This window comes from Achroia grisella, unplaced genomic scaffold, assembly GCF_030625045.1.
Source record: "Achroia grisella isolate CSIRO2021 unplaced genomic scaffold, CSIRO_AGI_Agris_v1 utg874, whole genome shotgun sequence".
NCBI classification, from domain to species: Eukaryota; Metazoa; Arthropoda; class Insecta; order Lepidoptera; family Pyralidae; genus Achroia; species Achroia grisella.
In genome coordinates this window covers 5,530,496-5,544,219 of record NW_026713051.1, presented here as the reverse complement: position 1 = coordinate 5,544,219, position 13,724 = coordinate 5,530,496, and the positions used below count along the sequence as shown (strand labels likewise).

The window sequence follows — 13,724 nt, the reverse complement described above, 5'->3', positions numbered from 1 at the left end:
GTTATACGTACCTCCTCCAAGCTGAACAGTACACCACCGATGGGAGCACCGAACGCTACGGACACGCCGGCGGCAGCCGCGGCTGACAATATTTCACGCTTTTTGGCCTCGTTGCGACCGTACTTGGGAAACAGGTATGACAGGATATTCCCTATGCATTACATAAAATATTACCAAATGTATAAGGCAATCGTCATTCATGATGAGAAGGGAATTGTTAGTAATGTGGACTAAAAAAACTCATTGCTGACAAAGTAGTTAGGTTGACCTCTACGCGATTCGCCCTGGGAACCATCGCGATAAATTCATAGTGAATTACCACTATGGGCTAACTGACCTGACCTCAAGCTCATCCTACCATACACCACTGGTGTACCGCTAATGTAAACCGTTAGCGAAGGTGTGTGCCCTATTCTATTATCATCAATTAAAAAAAATAGTCATTATTCAATTATCAAAATTACTATAAATTTCACTACTATTCATTACAATTGCAAAAGATTGAGTAATATTTAATATGTATTTAAATTATATCTATAATTAAAAAATCTAGAAAACTGTTTCATTGGTTCGCGGAGTAGTTTATCTGTAAAATTGTATTAGAAAAAAACCGTATCTGCCTGTACAAAATTTCAAATGGAATAATTAACATATGCAACTTACCCAAACAACTGGCAATATGGACCATTGGGCCCTCCTTCCCCAGCGACAGACCGGACGACACGGACAGTATGAGACCTACCACTTTGATGATCAATGTCCATTTGCCCAGATATCCTCGGATAATGAACCCACTAAGGATCGTTTTTATCTCAGGAATACCTATAGAAGGAAGAGTATTTGAAGTACATGTTCATTGGGTATGAAATCACAGAATGTGTGAAATCTGTACCTAGCCTATGTTACGCCAACTTTATAAAAGAAAATAATAAATAAGATTAAAATAAAATAAATAAATAAGAACTAAAAAGTTTATAATACTTTCCATGAGGACTAACTAAAATTAAAATAAAAAATATTAAGTTTGCGTACTCACCAGAGCCGCATGCATAGGGCGCGAACATTCTGACGAGTGACGCGGACAGTGCCGCGAACAGGAGCGCCCAGCCAATGTAAAAAATGTAACTGATGATGTATGCACCAGCGCCCTCGCGCGACTCGCCGAACATTTGCGGCCATGTCAACCACTGAGCAAAGGGCGGAAGGGGATTATTAGTACTATATTAGTTTGACCTCCACGCAGTTTCCTTTGGAAACTATTGTGATCAATTCCTGGTGATTTTACCATGATAGGCTGACTAACCTGGCCTCATATAAATCTTATCATCCTCCGCTGCTGCCTCTCGTCAGCGTAAAACCTTAGCGGGTCACCATTCTATTATCATTAAACTTTTTACCGTTTTTATACATACAATAAAATCATAACAGAAGTTCACAGAGTATAAATATACAGAGAATATACAAAGTGCTAAACCGCTAGACCACCAATACCGTCAACCAGTTAAATAATTTAGTAAACAAATGACCTCATGATGGCCTAATAAAGATGGCCTACTCATTGTCTTATTGATTATTATCAATAGATACCAGTCTACAAACACACACATACCAAGTCGTTAATAAATTAATGCACAGTACTGGAGAGGTTTTCTAACATTTCTACGATTTGTTATTGCATTATGAATAAACATTTGAATTTAATTTTCACACAGGATACCGCACACAGGAACCTTGACCATGGCACTGTACTGTACTCAGGGATCATTTACAAACAAACTCTGTTTCAACAACGATGCATATAACAATTGTCAAAAATAACCCAGGAACATATACACTGCAATTGGTGTTGTTGCATAGAGGTGACGTTTTATAAAAAAAACTAGCCATCCGCCTTAAACTTCTTATTGCAGGGATCATTATTTATTTTCCAAATAAAATAAAGCCCATATCCTAGCTGATAATGTAGTGAAATTTACGTATACAATTTTTATAATTACTTAAGTAGTGTTTAAATGTATTACAAATCGAATCAAATCTAAATATTTTTATTTCTTATAATAGTATCAAATCCACTGTAAGTTCGGAGTGCTTTCGAGCTAACGAGAACTAAAAAAAGGTTTTACTCTTTTCAAATAAACTGGTACATGATTACATAAATACATAATACATTTATAAATAAACATACATTGAATGAATTGGATGTATTTTCAAATTGATTGTATGAATAAATTGCACTCTTCAATCTCTGCCCCTTCCTTGCATCAATGAAGCTTTATGAGTAAAATGAAATAAGTGGTGAGATGTGTCGCATTTTGAACACTAAGGGCCATTATCCAATCTAGTACTCTTATCAGGTCAATACATCCGGCCTATTCAGACACTTGTTCAGCTATAACGACGCATTTGCAACAAATTGCAAGCATGAAAAGGAAATCTTCATACTAGACGTAACACCAGGTTAGATTGTCTTCCGAGCGGTCCCCCTGGAATATTGGCATAATGGGCTAACTGACCCAATTTAACTTTTTCTAATCATCTTCCACTGTATAGTGACTATTGTAGCACAGACGTGTGAGCCATTTTATCAGCATATATAAAAATAATAATAATATCCTCGGACAATTCACACGACGCAATTTAGTCCCAAGCGAGGCAGAGCTTATGATATGTGTACTAGACTGATATAAATACTTAAACACATTTTTTTTCTAAATACATAATATATATAGAAAACACCCAGACCGATCACAAACAATCATACTCATGAATACAAAAAGGCCGACAGAAAAAAACACTAATAAATACCATATAAAAAAAAACTCACCTGTGAACAATTTCCGTGATCAAATGTGGTCTCGTTACTGGACCAGCAGCATTGTTCCCTGTTGAACCAGAACGCCTGGCGGCATATGCCGAACTTGAGGTCGGTCATCCACGAGGCGCCGATGTCGATCACACCTGCCACCACTCCTGTGCACACGCCTACCAACAGTACGCACACCCATCCTGACCACGCATCGTGTGCACCCTATATATACCATTAATATCAACTATTATTGTCAAATTACGTTTCAGAGGTTTTTAATTTAATTGTATCTATTATTACTTACTTTGATAAGATCCCATAATGAGTCTTGTCTCTTCTTTACAATATACCTATGTCTCATGCGGTCACGGGCAATATCCCTCTGCCAATCAATTGTATGAAAGTCATCATATTGCCCAATACCAGGGATGTCATCATCTGCTGCAGAAAACAATGTCACATTAGCATGACTAGAGTAACTAAAGAAATAACTTGTAGCCTTAATATTAACCCTAGATACTTCAGTTATATATTACAACACATGTTTAATCCATATATATATATATGAATTAAACAACATGTGTTCATGTTTTACCAACATAATATTGCAGAGAAATTAAGATTAATCAATATCAATACTAATATTATTAATAAAAATTAGGTAGATGGACATAGGCCATCTTAAAGTCTAAGTCTATAAACATACCACTGTGTCTATCTAACCACAACATTGTCGAATTCATAGACCCCATTTTGTAAAAGTTGTCATAGTAAAAGTATGAAAAGTGAATGAATGACCAAACAGACTATGATACCAGTAAATAGCTAGTAATAAGTAATATCTAAGAGATATCATTATTATATAAATAATAAGCTATTCATCACCTAAACTTCTAGATAATCACTGAAATGTTCCTCTGATCTAGAAAGAGGGCATAGCACATGGCCATATATCATATATACATTGGATTAATAGCTACACACTGATTCATACTACAAATGCCAATGACAAATAGTCCATAATTCTTCATGTTCATCATTTTCACATGTACCTATATTATATAATGCTTTCAATATATTTTCACTAGCACTGAATTTTGTTGTAGATATTATTATACATATTATCTAAAGCCATACATTATATAACTAGCTTCAACCCTTGTGTTTTTCTGCTTGACCTGAATGTACTTATTGATCGACAAGAGTAAAAGTCATATATGTTACATGTTTGTACCAAATAGTTTTTATGTAAAAGACAAACTTACACATTAATTTAATAGCAATATGATACTTTATATTTAAGAAAATATAATGGATTAATATGTAGTAACATACTTTTTACATAGGTTCTATTGGACATACTTTGTATAACTTTAAATTTATAAAAATGCCTTGAATTACCTTTGAAATAATCAAAGTAGCAGAACCTATGTAAAAAGTATGTTACTACATATTAATCCATTATATTTTCTTACACTATTTCTGTTTAATATTTTATTCCAATTTGTTCCAACATTAGCGAAGTTAATATGTGGACCAATTTTATAATTAAATTACAACAGCCAGTCAAGACTAATTTTAATACAAACTGATTTATAAAAAATCATAGCTATTAATTATTCTATCACTAAATCAAATTGATATCATTTGGTGATCAATTATATTAATAAGTAAAAAATCAAGGAAGAATTTCATTAAACAAAATGTATGAAATTTATTTAATGATAAAAATAAAACATATGCTAACTGTCAAGTAAAATATTTGGAAGAACGTATAGCTATATAAAAAAAATAACATTGTGTCACTCACCCTGCATACCGGAGAAGATAATTGCGTCCCCTGTAACAATTTTAAATCACTTATTATCTAGAAAACACTCAATCCTGGCACCATAGATTTTATGTGCCGCGCAACACCTGGATACCGACTCACACTGTACTTTCAGCTAATTATTAACACATCATTTTATAATAACATTGTCCTCATGGAATCGAAATATAAATTAAAAATCGCCACGTTACTGTTCTATAAATAATAAAAACAAAAGAAAATCATGACCAACCAACTAAACGAGCAGGTGACGCAAAGCGAAACGTCAAAAAATAGGGTTGCCAGGTAGGGTACGTGTAATATTTTTGGGGAAAAGTGGACGGTCGCGTGTGTGATGATATTCGTATATATTAAATATAATTATTTCATTAAATCCGTAATATTTAATTAAAAAATATTATTAATAATACTTTTATTTATCATAACATTATAATTTAATAATTTATTACTTAAACTAAAATTTCAGAAAAAAATTACTATATTATTTAATAAACCATATAAAATTTTATATACTTCAAGCAATATGTGCCCAAAACAAATTAATCTGACGTGCACAAGTATTCGTAATATTTTAGTTTTAAAAATATTTATTATAATAATTGCTTCTAAAGTTCTAACACATGTGGCCTCTTCTACTGGGGGAACGAACTAATACTTGTTTGTGTAATAATGGGATTTTAACGTTATAGTTACAATGTCGATTATTGGGACATTATTCCTAAATTTAAAATTACCATACCTGGTTATAAGAAACGGGAGGTAAACTACAACCGGGAAATATTGTTCTAAATAACAAAACATTGGACGCTACGAACGTAGTGATCACGTGCTAGGGACAGTCTCAGTCTCACTCGCTTACGTTACGGGCGGCGGGCGTAGTGGCGGATCGTTCGTCGTGGCGCACGTGTTGAATTTACGACTCCGGGGCTTACCATTCCATTCAACCTCCAGACAGATAACATACTTAATGTAAAACAAACTTCGTATATTGTCCATATTTAAATATGGAAATGAAATATAGTATTCAAATAATTGTTCCGTTTTTTAATTATTATATAAATTCCTTAACCGCATTAATAATGCGGTTACATTCCTTGTTGTTCAATAAGGTCAATTAAATTAATTACCTCCTATTATTTTACTATCTATTATTCCTAATAAATTTATTATTACGAAAAACTATGACAACATGTTAACTATTAACATGTCATCGTTTTTCCTAATTATAATTACCTATATATAGAAATTTATTTTGAATATATTATATATTAATTATAAAGATAACTTCTTTATTAGCTAGATAATTGTTTAGTTATGTATGCGTTTGTAATGAAAAGTGAAAGGTGTCACTCGCTTAGGGGGGGTCGTTATAAAAGCAGTAATTACTTAACATTATAGCAAACACATAATTTTCTGACGGTAAGCAGTGGACGCTGAAGGTGTCGTGGCAATTATATTTTAGTAATTCCAGGCTTACGTTGGGAGAAATTATAGTAGGTCCTTATTGTACGTAAAGCACCATCCGCAAATCGATAAATCTAGGCACCATTCATAAATCAATTCAGCCCCTTGGCTCCGGGCATCAGAGGCTCGGCAACGGCCGGGCCGCTGCTTGCATCTGTCTGCATAGATACGTAAATGTACCGAAACTAATTGTTGTCATGATAACCAGCTCAAGTAATTCTTAGGAACACAACTCTACTTCATAAGTTGTATCTCGATTGTGATGGGTCTGATCTTTGTGCTTTTGAATTGAATTTTGCAATTTGTCGGGGGTCATGATAACGTGATACCAGTAGTACTGTTCATATATATATATAGCCGACGTTTACTGCTTACATTCATCAAGTGGAAAGCCAGTTTATTTACCATTCCAATTACACAAGAAAATCCATTTAATAAAATGATAAATGAGGCAAACAATACGAACAATATTTTTATTTAACAAAAGGAATTAGTACCCGTTACACTAAAGTCGACGAACTTAAATAAAATAATTATTAGCAAACTATCGTCAGAAATGCGTTAATTTATGAAACGTAAGTAATGACACATTTTAATTAATTATTATTGTTAGTTATAAATTGGCATTTTTCTGTTTGATATTTTATAGTATTTATTTTAAAAATTATATCATTTAAATAGTCATTTGAACTGTATTTTGAACTGTATGCAATGATAACACAATGTATAATTAAATAAACCCCCCCCCCCCCCCTATCGCCCAATTCTTTAAAATTTTTTGTTATTGTTTATACCAAATAATTCGCGAACAAAAAAATGGAGTTAACATATAATGATTCCGAACATCACGAGCATGACTTGCACTTGACTAAGATTGTTAGTAATGAGGACCAGTTACACCCCTGCTAGCAGTATTACGTCGACTACCCGGTTCTCCCTGGAAACCATCATGATAAATTCTTAATAAATTTGCTACGTTGTGCTAACTGAATTGACCTTATGCTAATCCTATCATCCTCCACTGGTGTCCCGTCAGCGTAAACCGTTAGCGCAGGCGAGTATACCATTCCATTAAAAAAAATCAATATGTTTATAACTACTTACATAGCGTCTTAGTTTCTGCGCAACTGGAATATACATGCTCACGGGTACGATTCCTCGCACTATACAAAGATTTGTATTCTATATAGTATTCTGTATAGTAGTATTCTATATACTTGTAAAGAGTATAATTGTTTGTATTGGTCCAGAAGATTTGTATGTATATTATATATATATATTTACAAAAAAAATTGTTTGTATCCATAACACTTGTTGTGCTTAGGTAGGAACTAGATAGCGCTGTATGAATTGTCCTAAGTTATTATTATACAATAAAAATGTAACTATTGTTATTTAGTCAACACAGCTCCTTTCAACGTCCACATCCATCCATCCCTTTCACAAGATCAAGGGACCGAAGAAAAAAAATTAATACAAGGCAGTAAAAGTGGTGACATCTTAGCCTACAAATTCAACACCACTCAAAACATTAGCTTATAGTCTTGCGATTGGTCGCGGATTAACAAGGAAATGATTACTTTATCAACGTAACTGAATCCAAAACAATAAATAATTGTTAGGTTTTTTGTCTTATTGTCTGTACGTTTGCTTGTAATTTTAGATACGCTTTTCACTTGCAGTAAGTTTCGCTTAACTACTTTAGTACCAATCCGTTTACAAACAAAAATAGTTTACGGGTACGAAGACGCGAAATAAGCTAGTCTAAAATTATAATTATTGTCAATTGTATTTTATATAAAAAAACTGTATAAAAATATAAATACAAAGCACATGCTGTGAGATAAATCAATCATGATGAAATCAGAAAGGAAGATATACTTAAAAGAACTCAGCAAAAGTAGATAGGCCTGGCCACGTATTCAAAAAAAAAAGAAACAATGGGGAACATTATTTTTCAAGTAACATGTCGATATATTACCTGGTATCAAACTGATGTAGTTAATACTATATTGTAATAACAATTAGTAATATTATTTTACCTACATAGTCGACAAGCGGCAGAGTGTCGCTGGCCGGGACCTCCTCCGATTGCATCATGCTGGCACAAACTACTAGCGAACGCAACCCACAAACGACCACTGAAGCTTATCGTGCAACGGGAATTGTTAATCTAATCGAAGCTGGATATACTAGATAAATATAATACGTATCGCAGATTAGTTTTCGTGTTATTACGTGGGGTTCTGCCAAATTTATGGTAAATATAAAATATTTTTATATATTATAACTCATATTCTATTCTGTTGGGAACTATTTTATACATATTATATTTTGTCTATGTTTTTATATTAGTCAGTAAATAATTTGTGACTATACATGAGAATAAAATAAGGCGCCAGGCCTTATTTTACTCTTATCTCATTACATACGTCCTGATCTCCCTCCTCGACGATTGCAATAAACTGTTTACTGTGCGCCACATTACTCGTACATATTTTAGTTAAATAGTGATTACATATCCGATAACGTTTCCATTGCCAGATTAAATTATTAATGTATATAATATACCTATATTTAATTCCATGACTAATATATTACATTGAAGCTCGAATTGGCGATAAATGATAGCTTACAATAATAACAAAAAAATTGCCCTAAATTTCTGAAAGTAGAATTTATTGGGCGAAAAAAACAAAAATGGACAGTAAGTAATAGAAAACAAATATATATATATATATATGAAATGTGTTTTTGATAAGACAACAGCATACATAATAGGCGAAGTGTGAGTGTAACATTTAAATATTCTGTTCTTGCATATCATCCGTACTAAAATACAATAGATTTATGTAAAATTTTAACTAACTAAAAACCAGTGTTTTCTACGAGTTAGGAATTACGAACGTACTTAGCCCAAAATGTATCAAGGATTACAATACATTTATTATTATATAGCATACATGTGCCATAATATATGAAAATATAATCTTACCGGTCGACGAGCTGAAGTACTGAGCTATGTAAGCTAAAACAAAAAAGAGATAGTCGCTTTACTGAATAATGTTGTCATCTAAAAGGATTTTAAATCTGATGTAATGTATTTATTTATATCAGGGGGAGAGTAGAGTATATTGACACGAAAAATACCTAACACTCGTTTCCCACATTTTTCGATATCTCAATATTAATGTTCGAAAGCAAAGCCCGCAACTTTGCCCGTACGAACTTTTTGATCAATGAACATGTCACGATTAATCCTAGATATTGATAGTACGGAAGTTTCTGGTTTATAAAGTTAAAACGTATAATACAGAAAGAAATAGCTTTTATTATGGATTCACAGCTCGAAGAATAAAACACTATAATCAAACTCACATCCACTATGACAATTCACAACATATAAAAAAATCTCGTTGAGGCAAACCAAGCATTTGAGGACGGTAGGTCGGTGGAGTCCCATCTAGCCCTTCGTGACAGATTCATCACGGCTATTTGATAGCTGAGAGTACGTTGGTATCCATAGGGCCAGGCCAGGCCATTTACTGATAATTCCTTCACCCACTCTTTCTAGATTAATTGTTTAGTTGAATACTTACAGTTTGGGCTAGCGGTGGAGTTCCTGCCGCTGTGTTCGTAAAGCTGAAAGGTGCCGTGGTTTGTGGGCGTCGTGTCAGCCGCCTGCTGTAGACCAGCCGCGCCGCAGCCAGGCGTGATATCTACCATGTCATCCTCGCTCGGAGAGTGCCCGCTGCGTCCATTCGTAGTGCTCGAACCCTGCGATGAATACAAACTTTATTTATGCGTTTCAAATGAGAAACTAGCTAACTGCCACACCACCAAAGACATCAAAAAATACAATATTACACGGGCGTAACATTGTACTGCTTGTTTGCCGAAAGACGATACTAAGGTGAATTCTGTATCCTGTACTTTAAAACCTTCACATTCCACAGCTTTCAGAGCGAGCGACTATTGCTGGCGCTCGTGACTGTAATGCCTGCACTGCTTGTAATGATCAGCAGGCGACTTTATACAAACATTCCCTCTGTGTACACCTATCAAAGCTGCTGTGCATTATGTATTACATTAAGTTTTCTTATCGTCTCATATTAGTACCTACGTAAACTATTAACAACCCATTAAAAAGCTCTATATGTTGCATCAAACATGCAAACTCATTTACATACTAACGATATATATTTTCTATAATAAGAAAATCCTAGTGAACCACCCGTGCCTTATTTGCAGAATCTGAGCATTGTGGTTCCTTTGTACAGCACTATATTCAATGTGTAGCGTAGATGAATGCAAAACTGTCCACAATGCACGCTTTTGTGCTCAAAGATCACAAACGTGAACATAAAAGTGTTTGTGAACATCGACACGGCCCTACTAGGTCTCGTAAGGCATTTTGAACGTAAATGTTAAAATGTTCTCAGTAACAGGAATACATACAGTTCTTGGTAAAATAGAAGCTTAAGTGAAGACTTAGAAACCTACATTCAGAAAAGAGACTCGCCTTGAATGTGATATTAATAGTGCTATTTATGTCTGTTACATCTTTGTGCACTTTTGTTTTATCTAAAGATGGTGATCTATCTATAGTGTATCTAAAGAAATAGTGCAAATTTTGACAGTTTATGTGGTGATAATTACTGCAACCTTCTGCACTTGTTCGATTAGATAAAACGATTATATTAACATTCACTTTAGAAGACTAGTTTCAATGGCAGTAACTGTTCGTTTAATATTTTTCCATAATAGGTAAAATGTAATTAAAATTAACTTAGTAAATGCTAAACAAATTAAATATTTACCACTGCTTGCAGTTCCGGAAACAGTTCCGCCGTTTACAGTCAAATTACAGTGCTGTGTACATTTAATATTGTACCTACCTATTTTTTTATATAAATTTCTGTTAACAAAATCTATACAAAATTATTCGTAGTATATAAGTATTACGTAGTTGTATATTATTTCCTAATTACTGCACTTTTTATTGTCTAACCTTATCTGGCATACATTGCATGGATCTATATATTTTAGCTTCTAGGCATACATAGTGTTTGATCACAATCTAGTTTTGTACTAATTACATGCTAAACAAATGCTTGTACTGACGGCAATCTGTTTTGTGTACTAGTATATAAATAAATTTAAAATTAACATTTTCCCTTATCTAAATGTCCACATTACTTCATTGCTGCAACCGTGTGGAACACTTCTGGTAATCACTTAAGTAGAAAAACTCAATAGGCTTTTCAAATTTGGGATACTATTGCAGCGGTACGTATCGTAGCTGAACGCGGGATTAGACAGTTTTACTAAATTGGAACCGCGAGATTAGTGTACTATAGTGATTTTCACAACGTAATGATGTATGGAATTTTAACCTGGGATAAAGCAGCAGAAATACAGAGCGGTTTTGTTTTATAAAAACGTAATATACGTTTATTTTATTGCACTTAAAGTGAAATCGTGACTCATTAGAGTAGATATGCACACTTAACTCCTCTTAAAATAAATACGAAAATGTTATGTATTATATATACGCAAGAACTTTTATTTATTTCTCAAAAATATTAATCTCAATAACCGTAACTATACAGAAACAGATATTCAAATTCAAAATATCAAATACTTGCAATCTTCAAATTTCGTTTATATGAAGTTATAGGTCTTTAATGGGAATGGCAAATTCAAATTTTTTTACTTATTGAATAAAGTCACTCATTATCAATTTTTAGACTACCTTGTTGGACAGTAGAGAGAGTGATAAGAAGATACGACTTGCGTAAGTGTCATGTGAGTAAAATATTTTGTCTTTGATTATATTAATTAAAACTGGAAAAAAATATGTTCGTATGCTAAAATAAAACATAATATTACACATACACATTCACCGAACGACCTATCTTTTGGTGAATCATCGGCAAGTGTAAACTTTAAACCTGCGGAAGGACTTACGGAGCGGACGAAGACAAACTCCTGCCTGACGGATACTTTAATCTGAGGACACTGTTGTGGTTCCAAACCTCGACAAAATATAGATTTCTTGTTTAAAGATAAGTTACGGCCTATAACACTATAATATAAACCCATTATATATATTGATTATAAAGTATAACATCCTTACATGTTTTAATTTTTTCCAAAATACAATATAACAAGTTTTACATAACTTGTACATACAAATATATCTATATACATTACATATCCATAAGTTATATAAATAACCGGTAATCAGAATTACAGTTGAATTTTGTGTTAATGATTATATAAATTCTAATAGATATAAAACAAATTATTTGTTGATTTTCATCGAGTATGTACGTAGGTCCCAATAACCTTCATTAGTGTTGAACAAACTATCTAAAATACAATGTTAGACAACTTATGTATTCACCTATTCATTATTTGCGTTAAAAATAAAACTATTATCCTAATAGTGAATAATATACTTTTGTACCAATTACCATTTCACTTACATCAACTCAAATTTCAACATTATAAAACTTTTATAGTTCACACCGTATCCACACACTACAACGGTTCATTCACTAAAAAAATAATTAACGATTACAAATTTTGGAGATACATGAGTTGCATCAGGGCACCCGACCGTCATCCGCGAGTTCTGTTTGCAGACCGGCCGACGTTGTGGGTCGTGGCGTCGCTACAACGACGGCGCGGACGGGGCGGACGGGGCGGGCTGATGCCTGGATAGGCGGACGAACCGTACGACGGCGAAAATCAATAATACTCTTAGGTTGCAGCACGGATGGAAAACGCCACGTGTACCTAGGTCCGTCCTTCTCCGTAGACGGCCTAGCAACTGGATGTTTTCTTCATGCGCGAAACGAGCGACTATTACGTCTGCGTTCCTTTATTTGAATGCCAACGCTAAAGCAAATAGCATATCTCATAAAATAACCAAGGATGCAGTTTTATTTTTATAGAATTCTAAATCAGCTCTAGATTCTCATTAAAAATATATACAATTTATAATATAAATCTATACACATGACTACACTACTATTAATTTTAATTCTATCAGTATTAGAATTAAATTTACAGATAGCAAAATTAAAATCAATGTATCTTGATGCTTGATATATTATCTCGACGAGTGCACCTAGCGGTATGTGAAGCACTTTTGCAAACGACCGACAATTCGCAGAGGCTGATTCAATTGGTTTGATTATCCTACACAGCTCCAGACGACCCACATCCTTAAAATGTCAGCATATAAATGCATCCTGCACGGCTGCACGCGTACGGGTAGTCAGTTAACGTGCAGATGACGCACGAGACGCACGTCTACTTAATGTGAATGATGACAATAATATCTCAGAACAATTCATACAGCGTTATCTAATCTCAAGCTATGGGTGCCATACAACTGACATAGATACATTTTTTTTAAAAATACATAACAATATATATAGAAAACACGCAGACCGATACGAATAGTCATACTCATGGATACAAATTTTTGTATCGTTTGAGCAATCGAACCCGCAACTATCGGAAATAAGGTGGTGTAAGCACACCGCCTTACTTCCGATAGTCGCGGGTTCGTACCGCTAGACCATCGAAGCCAAATAATAAGAGCCAACA

At 33.8% G+C, this 13,724-nt stretch overlaps 1 protein-coding gene across 10 annotated transcripts in view; it reads right to left on the bottom strand.

The window, feature by feature from the left end:
- The window catches only part of LOC131852972 (H(+)/Cl(-) exchange transporter 3), a 29,692-nt gene that overhangs the window by 10,630 nt on the left and 5,338 nt on the right, over nt 1–13,724 (bottom strand). For 2 of the 10 annotated variants that reach the window (XM_059203732.1, XM_059203733.1), the window contains exons 3-10: nt 9,701–9,878; nt 9,097–9,129; nt 4,617–4,646; nt 3,111–3,247; nt 2,825–3,028; nt 1,037–1,187; nt 664–822; nt 12–151 (exon numbers count right to left, since the gene is read on the bottom strand). In XM_059203732.1, coding sequence (XP_059059715.1) covers nt 12–151; nt 664–822; nt 1,037–1,187; nt 2,825–3,028; nt 3,111–3,247; nt 4,617–4,646; nt 9,097–9,129; nt 9,701–9,878 — 1,032 coding nt within the window. Of the gene's footprint in view, nt 1–11; nt 152–663; nt 823–1,036; nt 1,188–2,824; nt 3,029–3,110; nt 3,248–4,616; nt 4,647–4,735; nt 4,858–9,096; nt 9,130–9,700; nt 9,879–10,921; nt 11,052–12,580; nt 12,848–13,724 lie in introns of those variants that run through there. The other 8 variants (XM_059203739.1, XM_059203738.1, XM_059203740.1 and 5 more) reach the window with 8 other exon arrangements.